At 40.1% G+C, this 18393-nt stretch overlaps 1 protein-coding gene across 3 annotated transcripts in view; it reads right to left on the bottom strand.

Moving 5' to 3' along the window:
- hlcs (holocarboxylase synthetase (biotin-(proprionyl-CoA-carboxylase (ATP-hydrolysing)) ligase)) overlaps positions 1-18393 on the bottom strand; it is a 50532-nt gene that overhangs the window by 17259 nt on the left and 14880 nt on the right. For all 3 annotated transcript variants that reach the window (XR_004334665.1, XM_032533710.1, XM_032533712.1), the window contains one exon: positions 17233-17513. Coding sequence is in view for 2 of the 3 variants with exons in the window: in XM_032533710.1 (XP_032389601.1) it covers positions 17233-17513 (281 nt within the window). In the remaining variant the exon portion in view is untranslated. The remainder of the gene's footprint in view (positions 1-17232; positions 17514-18393) is intronic.

Raw genomic sequence — 18393 nt, 5'->3', positions numbered from 1 at the left:
GTGATTGGTTCAGCTCGCCTCTGGACCTTCCTATATCAGATACACCGATGTGATTGGTCCAGCTCGGCTACAAGGGCATAAATAATGAGCAGCATTACTCGATGCTAGAGTAACTCACTGAGCAAATTCAAATTGTGCTCTCATGAGAACTCTGGAGTTCCAGGGTAGTCAATTGCAGCTAATAAAGAAAATCATCCACAGAATAATAGATAGATCAAAGCAGCCCTACAAGATTAAGTACTCTTTTTAAAATGCAAAAAAAAGACTTGCTTCTTTGTTGAGCAAACCGTCTTTTGGCTGAGACTAAACACACACAGCGTGCAGAGAGCATAGGAACCAGACAGCAGCCCTTTCATTCTGCAGTTTTGCCAACTGATTCAACTTGTCAGCTACAGTTGTCAGGAAGCCAGTGGATCTGGATCTCTCTCGCTTTATTGGCATGAATGTCAGAAATAACAATACTGCCAAAGCATCAAGGATAATATTTCTCTCTTTCTGTATATGAAGCTTCTTAATGTTGTTAATGCAAGTTATCATTTGAAGTGCGGTTGCAGTGCCATGATCATCCTGCAAGGTTGTAATTATTAGCACAGTGTGTCAGTCAGCATTTCATCAATGCTCATTTGAAAGCTGGGGGGGGCTGTGTTACTACCAGAAACCAAAGAGAAAATGTTTGCACATTCTCTCATCTCCAAATGCAATTAAAGCTGATCCAGCGACCCAAAGCAACCGCCCTCTATTGGCTAGTGAACAAAGATTGTGAAGCTGCCAAAGCAAGCGAGCAAGGCCTTTCTGCCATTGTGATGCAAAGTTGATCAGTGGTAAATCAGCTTAAGCACCGTCCCAGTGTGAGGGCGCCCCAACTCGGCCTGGATAGAGCTTTGTAACAGACTTCTCTCAGAGCTGTTTATCAAAGGGATAGATGGATAGCTCAATCTAGATTCTGAGCTCATGGAATTTTGGGGAGACAGGCTGTTTACTTTGAACTGCAGACTCATATTAGCATCAAGTTTATAAGCCTTTAGGCAGGTTAAGTACAGGTGATTGGTACGACTGATTATAAAAAGCTGTTTTTTTCATCTGTCTGATAACAGTCTATATCCACGACGTTCTATTTCCGGGATTGTTCAGGTGCCGCAGGAAATTTTGGTGTTTGAAGTCTTTCTCCCATCCCGCAATGCTGTGTGACTAGCCAGACCCTCCTCCGCGGCGCTGTGGAGGAAGGTCTGGCAATGCCAGACTAAGGGGTGTGAGACCTAAACACAAGCTATATGCATTCTGTATCACTGTCATCTGCCAAACAGCTCTGTTATTTACATTTATTAGAAAAGTATGCAGCTTTAATAGGTAATAGAAAAATTGCCAGGCGTAAGGGAGACGAAAACACTGAATCTGTCAAGAAAAGGAGCCAATAAAAGTATGTACATTATGATTGCTAAAACAAAAAATAATAATACAAGTTCTAATAATACCCAGGTGCACATATGGAACTTCCTAATGCCCTTACAATGACAAAGTCCTTATATTATTATTATAAAGTCCCTATTGAAAAAATGCCTTTATATTTGATCTGAAGCTAACAAACCAAGTTAGATGAATCACGTGGATGTCATCCAAAGGTACAACCTTCTTATTGCACAATTGTTACCATCCTTCCTGCAGCTCAGACAGGAACCACTCCAGGGAAACGCAAAGAGGGAATTTTAGACTGACATGACCAGAACTTTGGAAGATACCCACTTGATCTGATTAACTCAGACTGCTGAAACCCATTAGGAAAGTGGCCAGTGTGAACAGGAGGAATGATTACAGCGAGCGAAATCAGTTTCAATCTTCATGTGGGCACCTGACTATTGCTTTAAGACGGCCTTGATAGTTCACCTGTAAGGCTCAAGTTCACCTGTGGAGTGTTTGTTTTAGTTATTTTTCATAACGCCATTTGCAAATCCTTTAATCTATGCAAAAATGCCGGCTGGACGTGTATGGCCGAGGGCAAAAGAAAACATGTGGGGATGTTTTTCTTTCACAGCTTCAGGAATTTGTTCACTTAAACTGAGGCTGATTACAGCGGACGTTTTGTATAGCGCTTCTGCAGCCAAGTAACTGCCAACATGTGCTCACTGATGAGAAAAAAAAAAAGATTTTGAAAACAAAACCCTGGGTCTCTGCTGTCAAAAACCCATCGTCTTTAGCCTCAGATGGAAGGGAGTCATCTTGCAAACTGAATATTAATAGCTTATTACATATGCAGAAAACTGGGAAAGACTGTTTTTCTATGCAATTGAATTATATTGGAGTACAAATCTTTAGAACTTTAAAATATTTCAATATGAATTGATAAACACACAACTGGGAGGAGTGTGGAACTCGGTCCAGCACTTACTGTGTGAGATCTTGATTTACGCCGTATTAGCTGGAGCATGACCCTGCTGAGGGTGAGGCTGGTTAGGTCCTGCTGAGGGTGTAACTAGGGGATGCTGCTGTTTGGCAGGACCACCGGAGAATCAGCCTGATCCGTGACGGACAGGTCTCTGCCGACAATCAACCCCCATGGAGACCAAGACCAGGGGCCCAGCTGGCTCTCTCTCAAGTCCTCGTGCTGCAGAAATGAGCTTTATATAAGAAGAGCTGGACCTAAACAAGACAAGTGAGTCCACTGCTGACCACCTCTTCTGTTATTGCCTGTCTGTCAAGGACATTCCCCTAGGTTTGGGGAAGACTTTGCTACAGGGCTTAGGGATCCTCCCTCACTAAAGGTTACATCTTTCAATAAAAGAAATGCAATTTCACATCATTTTGAACCATTATTATTACCATATCTGTGTCTAAAAGCATGGAAAAGCTAGAGCAGATAATAAATAAATAACACTCAAAAAGCTAAAAGACACAACTTGATAAAGAAGTCCAACTACGATTATTAGATCTGAGAATCGTCTTTTAGTTTTGATACTCACATTGATTTTACTTAGGTGGTGCCCAAAGCAGCTCAGGCGCTGCACCTAAGCCTTATTATACTCTCCAGGCTAACGTTAGCAAAGTGTTGACATATGAAAGCATCCAACATGCATTTTAGATGAAGGACATGAGAGTATATCCAGTTGTTCCTCTTCCCTATTTGCTCAGAGCCGTTAAATTGTGTGTACGGGACACAGGGGGGTTTCTACCCGGAAGTGATTGGTCTATATGATCAAATATGCATCTGTGATATAATAGATAGAACACACATTTCTCCCAACCTCCTGTTATTTGTTACAACCAAGTGATATGACAGATGTAAATAGTGCACGGGCATACATAACCCAGTCAGACAATCACACAGGTTGGAAAAAAAACACCAAGTTACTCAAACTTAAATGGAGGAGAAAACAATTTTCTTAAAATATACACTGTAAGTATCTCACAGACTCATGTCCTGCTTTAGCTTTGACCTTCTGTATTTACATGTACTGTACTGTAGTTGTGTGCAGCTATATTTATAGTTTTGAATCAGGACTTCCTGTATATGGATGTTGTGAAAAATAAGGTGGAAGACCACTAAAAAAAACGTATGACTGTATTATTGATTGTAGTTAACGGATGTCTACCTTAGTACTTGTGTAGTAGAATTGACAAATGGGTTTATATTGTATAGTTGTCCTAAAGCGTCTTATATTAGACTTATTATATAAGACAAATTATCCGTAAAATTAGGTTTAAAATAGCATTCATCTCTATATTTATTCAGTACATATCCATTTCCTTGTCCTGCACTTATGGAACCATTGTATTTCCTGCACTTCTGGGTAGACCGAAACTCCAATTCGTTGCCTTGTACTTGTACCTGTGTAATGACAATAAAGTTGAATCTAATCTAATCTAATATTACTTCTGTTGTGGGTTTTCTATTCAGACTTTACTGCAACGGGTCAGATAACCACACCTCCAATCCTTTAAGTTGGAAAGTGTCTTATTTAGAAATGAAACTCCTCAGCCAACATGTCCATCCCAACATGCAAAAGAAGCTCCAATTCATTTCTGGAACTCAATTATGAGATCAGTAGCAAATCATATCCCTCTTGTGTCCTAACACTTTAATACTCTTACACACTCGATGGGTGGTTGTCAATAAAGGAGGAGGGTGAGTGCTGTGGTTATGTGTCTTAATGCGTTCCTTAGTACTCAAGTGATCTGTACATAGGCCAGCTCAAAGCTGGAACGCTGGGGGCAATTGCATTCCTGGAGGAAGTTAATCTCATTCTGAAAGCACATCCACTGAATGTTACAGAGGCCACCACAAGCTCAGGGAAAAGCCTTTAATGTAATACAAAAATGATCATTCGTCTCCATAGAAGGATGCCAACTAAGTAGCGACAATCAGCGCTTACATCCACACAATGACAAAAAGTAAAAGAAAGAGATTGCAAATGAGGGAAACGGACTAGGTAGTACGGCTGAATGATTTAAGAAATCAAATTGTGATTTTCCTGCCAGATATTGCAATTATGATTCCATTTGCGTTTTTTTTAAAGCTACGTATTGCACATCAACGATCATGTCAAAGTAATAAAAAAGAAAAATCCACTGAAAATAGGACATTTCTGTCAACAATTGCTGATATACAACATTATTCCAGCATTTATCTTATGAAACAACAGTAAATTGTAAATTAGACCAAATATTTCACATTTGATTAATCGAGGTCTTCACGATAAGTATCGTATCGATTAATCGTTCAGCCCTACTATATAGTTATTTAATTATTCGTACCATTGTCTTTGTCCATCTCACCCACAGAGCCCTGGCAGACGACTGAATGGAGAGAGAGAGAGAGAGAGAGAGAGAGAGAGAGAGAGAGAGAGAGAGAGAGAGACACACACACACACACACACACACACACACACACACACACACACACACACAGCAGGTAACGCACATTACCATGCAATCCATTTGTGGGATCACAAGCCTGTTCACAAATTATGTATGTTGGGTTATGTTATGTATTAAGTTATGTATGTTTTGGATGTTTGGCAGTCAATCTCTACTTATGGTCCTAAAACACAAATACAGTATGCCTCCAGGGCTTGTTAAACAAAAAAATGAAGAGGAAAAAAAGAGAGGGAGACAGAGTGAGAAAGGGAGATATTCTATGTTCTTATTCCATAATAACACCCAAACAATAATGAATAACTTCCAACTAGCAGTGTCAGTGTTGATGACATTTACACCTGCGACGGTGCAGTAACTGAGCCGGAGTGCAACTGAATGCTGGGGACATTTGGGGTGTGATGTACGTCCCCCTCTGCTATCTCCGCTACATATTTAGCAAGGGCAACAACGCTGCATTCAGGGCTTACTGCCCCCCCAGGATGGATGTCATTGGTTTAAAGAAATACAGCAAGCCAGAGTGCTTAAAAACAACCTAAAGAAGAACAAAGCTGTAATAACAGCTGCACCAAAACGATCATTTTGCTCAGTAATTGATCGTTTGGTCCACATAGTGTTATAAAATCCTGAAAAATGCCCGTCACAGTTTCTCAGTTTATTTCAACCTATATTTCAAAGCCCCAAAACCATTTTGTTTACAATAATAGAAAACCGACCAAACCAGAAAATTCAAACCAAAGAATTTCTTTCAATGTTGATCAAAAAACGATTCCCATTATATGATAATAATAACAGTTGCAGTTCTAGTTGTCTAAATATGTGCAGATGTGCAATAGGAAAAAAGAATAAGGCTTAGATTATTTGAGAAAGGTGATCAAACGCCATCCAGAAAATGTGGACTCACTGTGGTGTCACTCTCTCTGCTGAGACCCATTCATGTCCTCGGATCACTCTGTGACCATTGTCATCCATTCATTCCAACAAGACCAGAACAAAGGCATACAAAGTAGCATGTTTGACAGACAGAGAGAGGAGGCATTGTCCCAAGAGGAGGAACATGGGGCTCTAAATCCCTGCTCAGGATTCTTTGTTTTTAGGGGGCAGCTAAGCCACAGGGGTCACCCTCTAAGATACAGCGGGTCAGGAGGATAAACGCCCAGCAGCCGAGACAAGAAAGGTGGAGGAGGACCTGTGATCATAAGCTACGTGCATGTTACCGTCTTTCACACACACACACACACACACAGCAACAAGGCAGGCCAATGACAGCAAACAAAAAGGAGAGAGTGGGGGGGCTCTGGTTTCCTTAAAGCAGCCTCAAGCATCAATCTGTTAGGTCTTCTCAAACACCTGATCAAGACAGCACCTGTCACTTTGGAAATAAAACCGGTGTAAAGATCTAGTGAGGATGGAGTTTTCTATCATTACTTCTAACAAATACATAATCTAACTAATTACATGGGTGGATTTGATGTGGTCAGTTAAGATATAATTTTTCTGAAAGCCATTTATCTCCCAAACCATTCCCCACCCCCGCCCACCCCAAAAAACCTCTCACTTCCCAGATTAAAATATCTCAGATTAAAAGATTATTTCTGCCATCGATGCTCATTTTTGAAACCGGATTTGCCGTGCATAAGCGTGTTTGCATTGATCATTCGGCGGCATCGAAGGCATGATCAATAGGAGAGGACAAACTAATCTGTAAATGTGATTAATTGAGCTAATCCTGTTTACTGAGGGACAGCAGAAATTATCATTTCCAAATAGCACTATTGGAAGTGATCAATGAGAGAGCGCTGCTCCATTACCACAGGGCAGCTGAGGCACCGATGCATGACCTTGCTTTGCTGACTGCTTGTCTGGACTGGGCCTGCCTGGTCTGGCAGAGGTTCTGGGCAGCAATGCACAATAATCCATTAGACTGAATGCATACCTTCAAATGTCCATTTTTCAGCATTTTAGGCCAAAGCAAGTCTCCTCGCATTACAGACCTTCACCTGAGATAGTCTCAAAGTCAATTTCTATCCTCCAGACGTGTAAACAACACACACACACACACACCACACACACACACACACACACACCACCACACACACACACACACACACACACACACACACACACACACACACACACACACACACACACACACACACACACACACACACACACACACACACACACACACACAACACACACACACACACACCACACACACACACAACACGTCTCACCATCTTTGTGGGACCAGTCATTGACATAATGCATTCCCTAGCCCCTACCCTAACCTTAACCATCAAACCTAAATGCCTAACCTTAACCCTCACCCTCACCCTAACCATAACCTAACTCTAACTCTAATCCTAAAACCAAGTCCTATTCCTCAAACAGCCCTTTAAAGTTGTGGGGACCAGCATTTTGTCCCCACAAAGCTGTCAGGACCCCATAAGTATACTGTATACAATCGGAAAGAAATGACAAAAAAAACATCAAAAACATTGGAAAAAGCAACAAAGAAATTTGTAAAAACAATGACTAAAACATAATTAAAAAAACATCAAAAAAGTGACCAAAAAAAAAAAAAGGAATAAAATCGACAAAAACGTTGAGAAAAGTGTAGAAAAAGGACAACAAACTGTCAAATTTCAACCCAGAAAAACACAAAGTTGCAAGTCGGCGGGAAGACAACACAAGGGTTAATGTCCCCCCCACTACAACACTATCTGACTCTCTCTTACTGGCGGTTATGTTGAAAGTTTCTCATTTATTAAATAATTGCTTCAAGCTTGAACAAAGTTTTGTGTTGGAGTTTGTAACATTCCAAAATCTTGACTTTGATTATAAATGCATATTGGTTCCAAATATCGGCTATGTCAGCGATTCAATATCCCGATGCATCAAATACATTTTTCTATTAAGGCCATACAGGAGATTTGACTTGACAGAATGCATTAATATGCTGTATAGTTCAATATGATACAGTTATCTATATTACTTTATATGGTTATGTTTTCACCCAAAAAAAACAATTAGTCAGAGATCTCTCTCTCTCTCTCTCTCTCCTCTCTCTCTCTCTCTCTCTCTCTCTCTCTCTCTCTCTCTCTCTCTCTCTCTCTCTCTCTCTCTCTCTCTCTTCTCTCTCTCTCTCTCTCTCTATCTCTCTCTCTCTCTCTCTCTCTCTCTCTCTCCTCCTCTCTCTCTCTTCTCTCCTCTCTCCTCTCAGTCCTTGCTCCCTTCTCCCATCTCTCTCTCTCTCTCTCTCTCTCTCTCTCTCTCTCTCTCTCTCTCTCTCTCTCGTTAAAGGTTTGCCCGTCAAGGGTTTTCAGTTTAAAAAAAAAAAATTTTAAAGAAGAAATTTGACCTTGTTTTGGTTTGTTATTATCACCATATCTGTGTCTAAAACCTTGGAAAACTTAGAGCAGATAATGAAATAAATAACACTGAAAAAGATTAAAGTCAAAGAAGTCCAACTATAGTAACAGCTGAGGAAAGTCTTTATGTTAGTTTTGATCCTCACGTTGATTTTACATTCCTGGGCTTTGGTGCTACAGAAAAACGGCTTAAAAAAAACCCTGCACGGGACCAATCACAACCCAGAGTAGTTTTATCTGCTCATACTAAATGTAGTCTTTAGATTTAAAGAGATTACACTGCTTGCTGACAGGTTGGTGGACCCGCTGTGGACCCTGAATGGGACTTCATGGCTCCTCACCATCACAAGGCTCTAGAGTATAACATACCTTCCACTGGACATATGAAGTGCAAGTCAAACACTGCGCCATATGTTCCCCCAGAATAAGAAATGGGGACGTTTAGGCATCTGCTTACAATCTTTTATAATTGCAGGTGGAGCATGCAAGGTCAATTGGGCCAATTTGATTTTTATGGTCGAACCTGTTGCCACAGTTATGAGGAATCCATTTTCTCTGCACCGACCCCCCCCTTCCACCCCCCTCTCTGCTTGTTCTGTGGTTTGTATTTTTCACAGGAAACAGGACTCTAATTCCATACAGTGTCAGTTTGGATATTGGATTGCTTGTCAAAACAAACAGTGATTGCCGGGGCCTTCGCCCAACAACTGGAACAGCTTTAAGTAGAAGAATCCGTTGTTAAGGTTGTTTTTCTATTCAGATTTCCAGAATATGGAGGTCCAGGTACTCTTTTTCTGTTTGTGTGACTCTCAGTCACAACAACTGTGACATTAGGATATATATACATATTATAATAAATGCCAAACACACACACACACACACACACACAATGTGCAGACAGTATGGAAAACACCATTTCTATGACCACAAGTCGAAGTGGAAAATAGTCAGAATCGCATTTACATCCATCGCTGCTTCGATTCCTTTAAGCATCAGAGAAAAATTAAGTGGGGAAGAAAAAGGAATACAAAAGTAAAAGTGGGCCCTTGGGTTTTAATGTCGGAGCCTGAAGCTCTTACAAGAAAAAAAGTCAACAAGTAGGAAGTGTGTTGCTCCAGGCGCGGGTATCAAGTTCAGCAGAGCAGGAAAAGAATCATTATGCTCTCTGGACCAGCCAAGTGGTGTTAGAAAACCCCTATAGTCTCTTATCCCCGCTTTCTCACAAATAAACACTTCCACACTGTTAACTGCCCTTAAGCAAACACCAACAGCTTGTTGCGCACACACACACACACACACACACACACAAATAGGGCCCAAACTATCAGATGGATCAATTGGCAGAAAATGAATCCCCACCAACTCTGATAAATCGATCGATCGCCAAACATTCTCTCATTCCAGTTTCTCCAAAGTGAGGATTTAATGAAAATAGGCCTTTTTTATGTGCATTGTGTCGCGATTTTGCACAGATACGACAATGCAAAGGTATGCAGTAGATTGGACATCTTGGACTGTAAGAAATCATGATCATCATTTTCTGAAAATGAATGCAAAAAACTATTAGACTGACCTATCAATAGTAAAAAAGAAATTTAAAAAAAATATAAATGTTGAGGCTGTCCCTTGTAGTTCTGTTGTCTTGTATTTGTGTCATTAAACTGACCTGTGATGTGCAACGCTCCACATGGAAGCAGAACAGAGAGCGGGGCTGACTGAAAAAAATGATTTGAATCCCTTATTAGTTATTCTTAAATATAATTTATCTATTAATAACTAAGTCGGAAAAGAATGCATTGTTGTTGTTTAAATTTGGAATACCCCGTGTAATGTAACCATAATATGTGCATGTAGCATATGTGTGATTTCTTGGATTTGTATTGTGTACTTTCAATATTGGTCATGTTGAATCTATTTTCAAATGAAGGGGTTGGCATAAGAGTAAGTATTACAAAGATATCGGGTTTTTGTCTTGTTTTTACTGTCATTGCAATATCTAATGGATTAATAGACATTTCACGAAAGAAAACTCAATTTTTTGTGTCTTTTGAAAGAAAATATCAGCAGAAAACTGCCCTTTGAAATGTAACGGTCATGCTTTTTTTGTGTTGTCTTTTATGTTCAATTCACTGTTAAATTTGTTCAATAAAAGAATGTGGGGAATTGTTTCAGTCCACTCATTAGTTTTAAATTCAAAAAAAGCATATTGGTGAATGGCAGGATATATGTTTCCAGTGCCAAGTACAAACAATAAATACAAGATTCAAACTCCTCCAGTATAAATGGGTGATGAGAACATCCATTACCCCAGAGTTACTGCATCGCATCCACCCTAATACACCGGATACTTGCGTCAAGCGTGGTACACAGAGGGGTAACTTGTTTCACTGCCTCTGGGAATGCACCCTCATTCAAGATTTTTGGAAAGAGCTCATTACAAGTTTATCTATGTTTATTAATGAACAACTTCCACCGTGTCCCAAACTTTGTATTTTTGGACGTCTCCCAGCAAGCTGTACATTAAACAATAGCGGGAAGAATCTGGTAATATTTTGTCTTCTTGTAGCTAAACATAAAATTGCATTGTCATGGAAATCTGTTCACAGACCAACCAAGCAAAGCTGGGTCGAGGGGCTACTGCAATGCCTTGCCCTAGAGAAACTTACCTATGTTGTTAAAGGGAAATATAATACTTTTGTAAAAATTTGGGGCTCATTTATGCAGTTTCCTTTTTTTTAATCTTTATTTTTCTTATCTAATTTCAATAAGGTCACTGATCATATTGTGGAAGGTGGGAGTATTTTCCACACAGAGCATCCACCTATGCATGTACGTGTTTGTCGCTCCTGAATATTCTTCTTTATTCTTTTTATTTTTTATTTATTTTTTATTTAATGCCACGATGGGAGTCAGTTTGTCACCATACTAGTAAACTACACCACTAACATGTCTACATTTTCAATAATCGACAAATGCCTAATGTACTTATTGATGTGCCTTGTTTCGTTTTGCTGTCTTGTATTGTTGGAATGTAAATTTAAAAACTCAATAAAAACATTTGTCAAAAAAAAAAAAAAAAAAAAATGCATACTGGTTGTATTTTGGCAAAAATACTGAAAGCAGCAGAAAGGCAGAACTGACTCAATTTTAATATCCGTTTATGTATTGCAAGCACAATCGTTCTCGCCGTATTCAACGCTATCACACATTTTCCTCATATGGTGCAGTGCAGTGCCCCCCCCCCCGTGCTAGATGTGTAACTGGGACACATGCCGGGGACATGGCTGTGTACAGGGCGGCCGAGTGTGAAGCTGCTCACTAAAAAGCATTGAGATTCCAGTTTGGTGTGCCCTTGTGAGCACGCGGTCCTGTGTCTCAGTGCTGGCTATTATTAGCCGCTCCCTGCCAAACAAAGCATTAATACCCTGGACAAACACACCGGCTGCCAGCCATTGAGCCTCAGCTTCAAGCCTCTGCACTCAAGTGGCTGAACCTGTGTTTTCATCAGCTCCTCCATTTCAGCCGGCACTGACCCGCCTGAAACCAATTCCCTCTCCGCCTATTAGGCCCTCTCAATCCTTTATTTATACTCCACGTAGAAGAGAGGCCACAGTCACTGTCACTTCAAAGAACTCTTAATAACTGACTCATCTGAAAATCCATCTTCTGTTTGAGCATGTGCTTATTTCACGAACAATGAAGCCGACTTTCTTTTAATTGAGATACTATTCCATTGACGTCTCAGGAATGTTAACTGACTGCATTTGTCTGTTTTTTTTGCATTGTACACAAATGACCTTGTAAAAGTAAAAAAAAAAAAAAAAAAAAAAAAAAAAAAAAAAAAAAAAAAAAAAAAGGATTACATTGACAAGTATTTTCCGGATGAATGGATTAATTGTTTGGGCAATAAAATGTCAGAAAATGGTGAAAAATGTGGAACAGCGTTTCCCAAAAACGTCCTCATATGTCTTGTTTTTGTCCACAACTCAAAGATATTTAGTTTCCTGTCCCAGAGGAGATAAGAGTCTAGAACATATTCACATTTAACAAGCGGGAATCAGAGAAGTAGTTTTTAGTCAAAGCGGTGAATACAAAACAGTTGGCAATAAATTTAAAAGTTGGCACCTGATTGATTAATCTTTGCAGCTATACATAAATGTATATGTATTTTATGCACAATAATTAACATGAGCACTTGAGTCAATCATGTAAATGTGCCAGATTTAGCCATACATGCTTGTTTTCATCTGCAGGTGTATGTGATGTACTGTTGTGCACATATGTTTTTGTATTACTGGCATCTCTGATAATGTGTGTAAGTTCTGATTCCGAGTGGCAAACTGCAACTTAATTCATCTAGGTATTAATCACACATAGAGGAGCTTACTTGCATATTTCAGAGTCACCGCTGTTATAAAGCACGTGCCAAGAAACTAAAGCGAGCAGGGACGGAGAGGCAATGACCTGAGACCGAAAAGGCGCCCTGCGGGACTCCAACCAGCTGGACGGTCTCCATCTCAAACCCCTCCGTCACCATGACGCCCCAGGTCACTGATATTTTAATTCAACCAGTCCAGAGGTGCTGCTCAAGGTAGGATATCTGTGTCAATGCTAAAGATTAGCTTAATTCTTATTTCAATTAAATTGTTCTCACAATGCTGCTGATCAGCCTTCAGATTTACAGAACGCACCGATACTTAATTTACTAATACCTGATGGGGGATTTATTAGGGTATGTATTTATGATGCTGAATTGTTACTTCATGTCTAATGTAGATTTTTAAAATTATAATTCTAAACCAAATAATTTCAGTTAGACCAATAGCTGGTTTGATTTGCATTGAGAGATAATTTTATGGAAAGTATCCCATGCCAATCTCTATGTATGGTATAGGGTATGTGGTGATGGGGGGGGGGGTGCTATTTTAATTCCAAAGGCCAAGGTAACTTTATCAGGATCCTGATCCATGTAATAACTGGCCTTTAATAATACAAATCTGCCTGCCTCTATGGGAATTTAACATAGGGGCGTGTATACTTATGCCCCCTGTATTTTAAGGAAGAACATTTATTTATTTACAATACAGTATTCATTCACAAAGAAAATTGCTGTCCTTATAGGTTGGATTTTACCTCATTTTTTTTAATTAAGGCATTAAGATAAATTTCCAAAACATTTTTTTTATTCCTCTTTTTAGTCAACTTAATTTATGAGCACCACTATATGTCTATGACAAGTGAGCCACATTGCGGAGGCCTATTGTGTAAGCGGAGATGGAGAAGATTACTCACACTCGTCTTCCTGTCCCAACTTTTCACCAGCCTCAACAAAACATCTCCGCGATGCTCACATGTGGCCCAAAGCGCTGCTGCTAAGCTGCTGGACGTGTGATCAACAAGGCCTCGTCCCGATAACGTTTCACTGACTCCCCAGCCAATTAATTCAAGGTTGTTGAGATCACTTATAGCGCTCTGTATGGTCGGGCACCTGCCTAATAGGGGTGTGCAAAAAAATCAAGTCACATTTTTAATTTTTTATAGATTCTGTGAATTGATTCAAAATCGATTAATAGAATTCCAAAAACTGATTCATATCTTTTTCTATTCATTTATTTTTATCGTTTTGTAACTACATGTACATACTGTGAATCATTATTTTTAAATTGAGAATTGTTTTTGAATCAAAAATTGATATTGAATCGTGACATTTTCTGAATCATGCACCCTAACCGCCTACATTAGAGACCTATTAGAGACCTATGTCAGCAGCAGGTCTCTCAGGTCCTCAGATGGTCCTAGATCCAGGCTTCAATCTAGCACTACACTTTGGAAGTCTCTTCCTTTGGATTGAAGATCTGTGGATGTTTACATTTTTTTTTTTTTTTTTTTTTTAAACAGGTCTGAACCACCTATGAGAAGTTTCTTTATTCATTTCTATTTTTATTCATTTACATTTTATTGGGTTTTTATAGCAAAGGTGCTATAGTAATACTGGTCTAAAACTAATATAAATCAGACACTGGGACTCAATTACTGACTTTAAAAACAGACTTAAAACATATCTCTTCAAGAAGGCTTATGGGCGGACTGACTTATTTTTTTTATGAGATGACTATAATTTTAATGTCCTTTTTTGTTTGTGAAGTGACCTTGGGTGTCATGAAAGGCGCTTTAAATAAAATGTATTATTTTTATCATTATAAATGTTAGACTCTGACACAAAAAATAAATCAATATCAAGCCTTATAATAGGATCCTACGGTCATTTAAAAGTGAATATCAAAGATGCAAGAGACACAAAAAAGGTTAAAAATTGGAGCAGCCAAGACTGAGATAATTTTTTTGTTTTATTAATTTATTTAACGGGGACAATGTACATTAATTAACATTGCTGTAAATGCACCAGAATTAGCCCAAAAGGCTATTTTTCATCAATTGCCCCTGGAAATATCTTAAAATTAACCTGACTTTAGTCCCTAATATGGGTCACAGTGGATCCTGCAGGGTTTCTGGTAGTAATGTGTATTCTCCTGGTCCGGTCCCACTAGCGTTCCTTTAAAAATGGTCAATCCTGAACCTGCCCCGCCTACTCATATACAATGACTGACAGATATCATGTCCTGCTTAAAGCTCGAAAAAAATCAAGTTCTCGCTTCATTATTCAAGGTTTCAGAAAGCATGGGGACATTTCTGAACTCATTCCTGGCTCTATGAATACTTATTAATCAAGCACAGTTTAATGGAATTACAGTCTCCCCATTCACTTATTGTGGATTATCATTGTGAGTGGCTGATACTGACATATGCTCACTGGCAGTGATTTGGGAGGGATTATTTAGATTTTTCTTTTATTGTCGTTTTGATGTGCGCTTTTTTATTTTATTTTACTCCTTTCATATAACCTGTACAAATTTGCACATTGTTATACTGAAAACTATATCAAAAGATTTTGATTTAAAAAAAAAAAAACAACTGTCAATCCTACCATATTTCTTTGAAAATATGCAGTATTATGCTGAATACTTAATAAACACAAAGTCTGAAGAAATATAACAGACATTCCTTGATAATAGCATTAATCAAGGCTGCTCCAGAGGGACATCTGGAAACTCAAACATTAGCAGTGAAATCAAACTGCAGCAACAGGTTTGGGGTTATATGGCCTACTCATTCACCCGGCATTAGTTTTTGTATAACCTTAATGACAACACTGTCGGTTCCAATCAGCTCAGTGCTGCTCCACAATCCATTTTTCAAACTTTATGACAGTTTTAATTGCTCCCACCTGCTGCCTGGTGGACCCGCTCAACAGCCACTTTTACTCATGTGTGGATGCAGACAAAGAAGTCTATTAGGTGCAACTCGCCTTCGCTGCAGTAAGGTCACTTAGGCATTAAATTAGTTCCAGCCTGTCTACCCTCCCAGCACGCACACGCACTTCACACACACACACGCACGCACACGCATACACTCATGGCTATATTTTCTTACTTCACTTGGTTAGTGTCAATTTGAATCTTCATCGGTTGCCAAAGAGACTCAATAATAAAAGAGCATCTGAAAGTCCTTGCGACATCATGTATAGTTTTTCACTATTGTCCATCAACTCATTCTGCATATATCCAACGCGCCCTTTTAGTCACGGCGGTGTCCTTAAGTTGCCGGTGTTGTACTCATGTACTCTTCTGTTGCCACAGCATTCCCCTTAAAGCTATGCTAATGCTGCTGGTGATGTACTGTAGCTATTCAAAAGCCCCGCCTCCCCCCCCAGCATTCACCTGCAGGCTCCGAATCGCCCTTCCCCAAGATAGAGACGGAAGTGTAGTAGAGGTTGGAACAATGGTGAAGCATGTGTGAGTGAATATTTCAGATTAGGTGGTTGGTGGTTGGTGGTCTGCGCAGGGTGTTATTTGTTAATTTATTCAAAGGCTGTTTGATTTCAGCTCAAATCCTTAACACAAGGTTTGTTAATACAACACTGTGTCTGCAGTGTTATGATATATTTGGTGAATTTATATTGATGTAAGCTTACACTGATCTCAACTTCATGTATAGGATCAAACTGCTAAGCTATGCATTAATTAACTTATGTTGTGAATTTCGCAGATGGTCTTTCCACATGCAGAGCTCTCTTTTACTGGTAAAGATGAACAAAGGGACCTGTCACAGCTTGAAAAAACTGTGAGAGACATAACACACTATTTTGCACCAGCTTAAAAAGTTACAGATCCACAGTTCCATTTGTGGGTATGTGTCATTCGTTGCACCGGAGGCCTGGCCAGCTGATTGGCCCAGAGTGTCAGGCCAGTGTTAAAAATACTAAATGAAATGGGTACATCAAATGGAAAATGACACGGGGCAGCTACAGAATCTCAGACCTGTAGGCTGTCAGCCCCTTAATTATAGAAAGGCCATTAAACAATTCTCAAAAATGAAGACACGTGGCACTATTTCTGGATGTTTTCTAAGCAGTTTTTGTTCAAACTAAAAGATATGTTCCTGGCATTACACAGTAACCCTTAATGTTTTAACCAAACAGTACGCGGCCTTTTGAGAGTGTGTGTAATTGTTGGAGACCGACGCCAGATCCACAATGAATCATCATCCCAGTTGGTGTGCGACAACCAATGGTGCAATGACAGCTGACTGCATTTCAAACCCTCACATTCATCTGGGTCACAAACAACCTATGAATGTGACCATTGAAAAGCTTGTTTTCCCTTTTTTATAAGAGCCATGATGCGTCTTATGAGCACGGGATAAAAACATAGGATCTGGTCTTTGGGGGCTCTGAACAATCCCCATGCTTTACCATGATAAGAGCAGCCGTGTAAAAGGTACAGCTAGTTAGCATGTGCACATTGCAGCAATCAAAACCAAGTGTTGAATGTCGTTTTGGTCACAAAGACACCATTTTGCCTGTGAGAACACACTGCTACCAGCCTAAGTGTACATTTCAAACATTAAACAGGCTCAGAGGAGCATCTGTTACCCTTGTAGCAGGTCCATGGTAGACGTGACCACATCAGCGTACAGCATGGTGTGCCCCAGCAGGCTGGTCTTCAGGTTCTTGCTGTAGGTTTCCATACTGAACTGCGGCCAGCTCTGGGACTCTGAGGAGTTGGTAACCAGGGCCAGGGAGCCCTCAGGCAGCGAAGGACCATCCTGGAGCTCAGAACTGGACAGCATCCTGAGGGAGGCCTTGGACAATGTGAGGAGGCCACTTTGATCCGCACGTGTCTGCAGCCAATTCAGGAAGATGGCCTTGTTCTCCTGTGAAGAGCAGAGTAGGACAATAATGCCATCAGTTATTTCTTTTATATATAATATAAATAATATGTACACCTGTCTCTATAGACACACGGCCTACAGTTTGGTCCCCACTTGCATTTTCTGTAATGTTATTGGATATACTACATGAGGTCTCTTAGAAAAGTTTGGAATTGCTTTTGCAGGTCCATCCATCTCCATCCATCTTCGACCGCTTATCCGGTGTCGGGTCGCGGGGGCAGCAGCTCCAGTAGAGGACCCCAAACTTTCCTTTCCCGAGCCACATCAACCAGCTCCGACTGGGGGATCCCGAGGCGTTCCCAGGCCAGGTTGGAGATATAATCTCTCCACCTAGTCCTAGGTCTTCCCCGGGGCCTCCTCCCAGCTGGACGTGCCTGGAACACCTCCCTAGGGAGGCGCCCAGGAGGCATCCTTACCAGATGCCCGAACCACCTCAACTGGGTTTTGCAGGTGTTCATGGTAATGAAGAAACATGTCACTCAGTGGAATCGTGTGGCTCATCGATGCATTTTTAATAGTTTTTTTGGACAACATGAAGCTCTGTTGTACAGGGGAATATGATATGTCAGGCTTTGGAAACACACGTTATACTTGATTCATATTCAGGGATAGTTTTGAATCCTTTACAATAACGTTATAGTCTCCATCTGTTCCCAGACCGACGTCTCCCGCTATTCCCTTTTTAGCTTTTAGTACTTCTTGTACTTTGTTTAATTTCCTTCTTTTTCTGTGATGGTCCTGCCCTACTATCAGCCATAAATACAGCAGATCACTTCTAAAATAACATTAAAATACAAAAAGAAATCTCCCGCTACCTTGTACATTACTGCAATGTTGCTTGGGCTAGCACCCACCCAACTAA

Source organism: Etheostoma spectabile, chromosome 13 (assembly GCF_008692095.1).
Source record: "Etheostoma spectabile isolate EspeVRDwgs_2016 chromosome 13, UIUC_Espe_1.0, whole genome shotgun sequence".
Lineage (NCBI taxonomy): Eukaryota > Metazoa > Chordata > Actinopteri > Perciformes > Percidae > Etheostoma > Etheostoma spectabile.
Note: the sequence above shows the minus strand (reverse complement) of the source record. Positions and strands in the feature narration are given on the sequence as shown.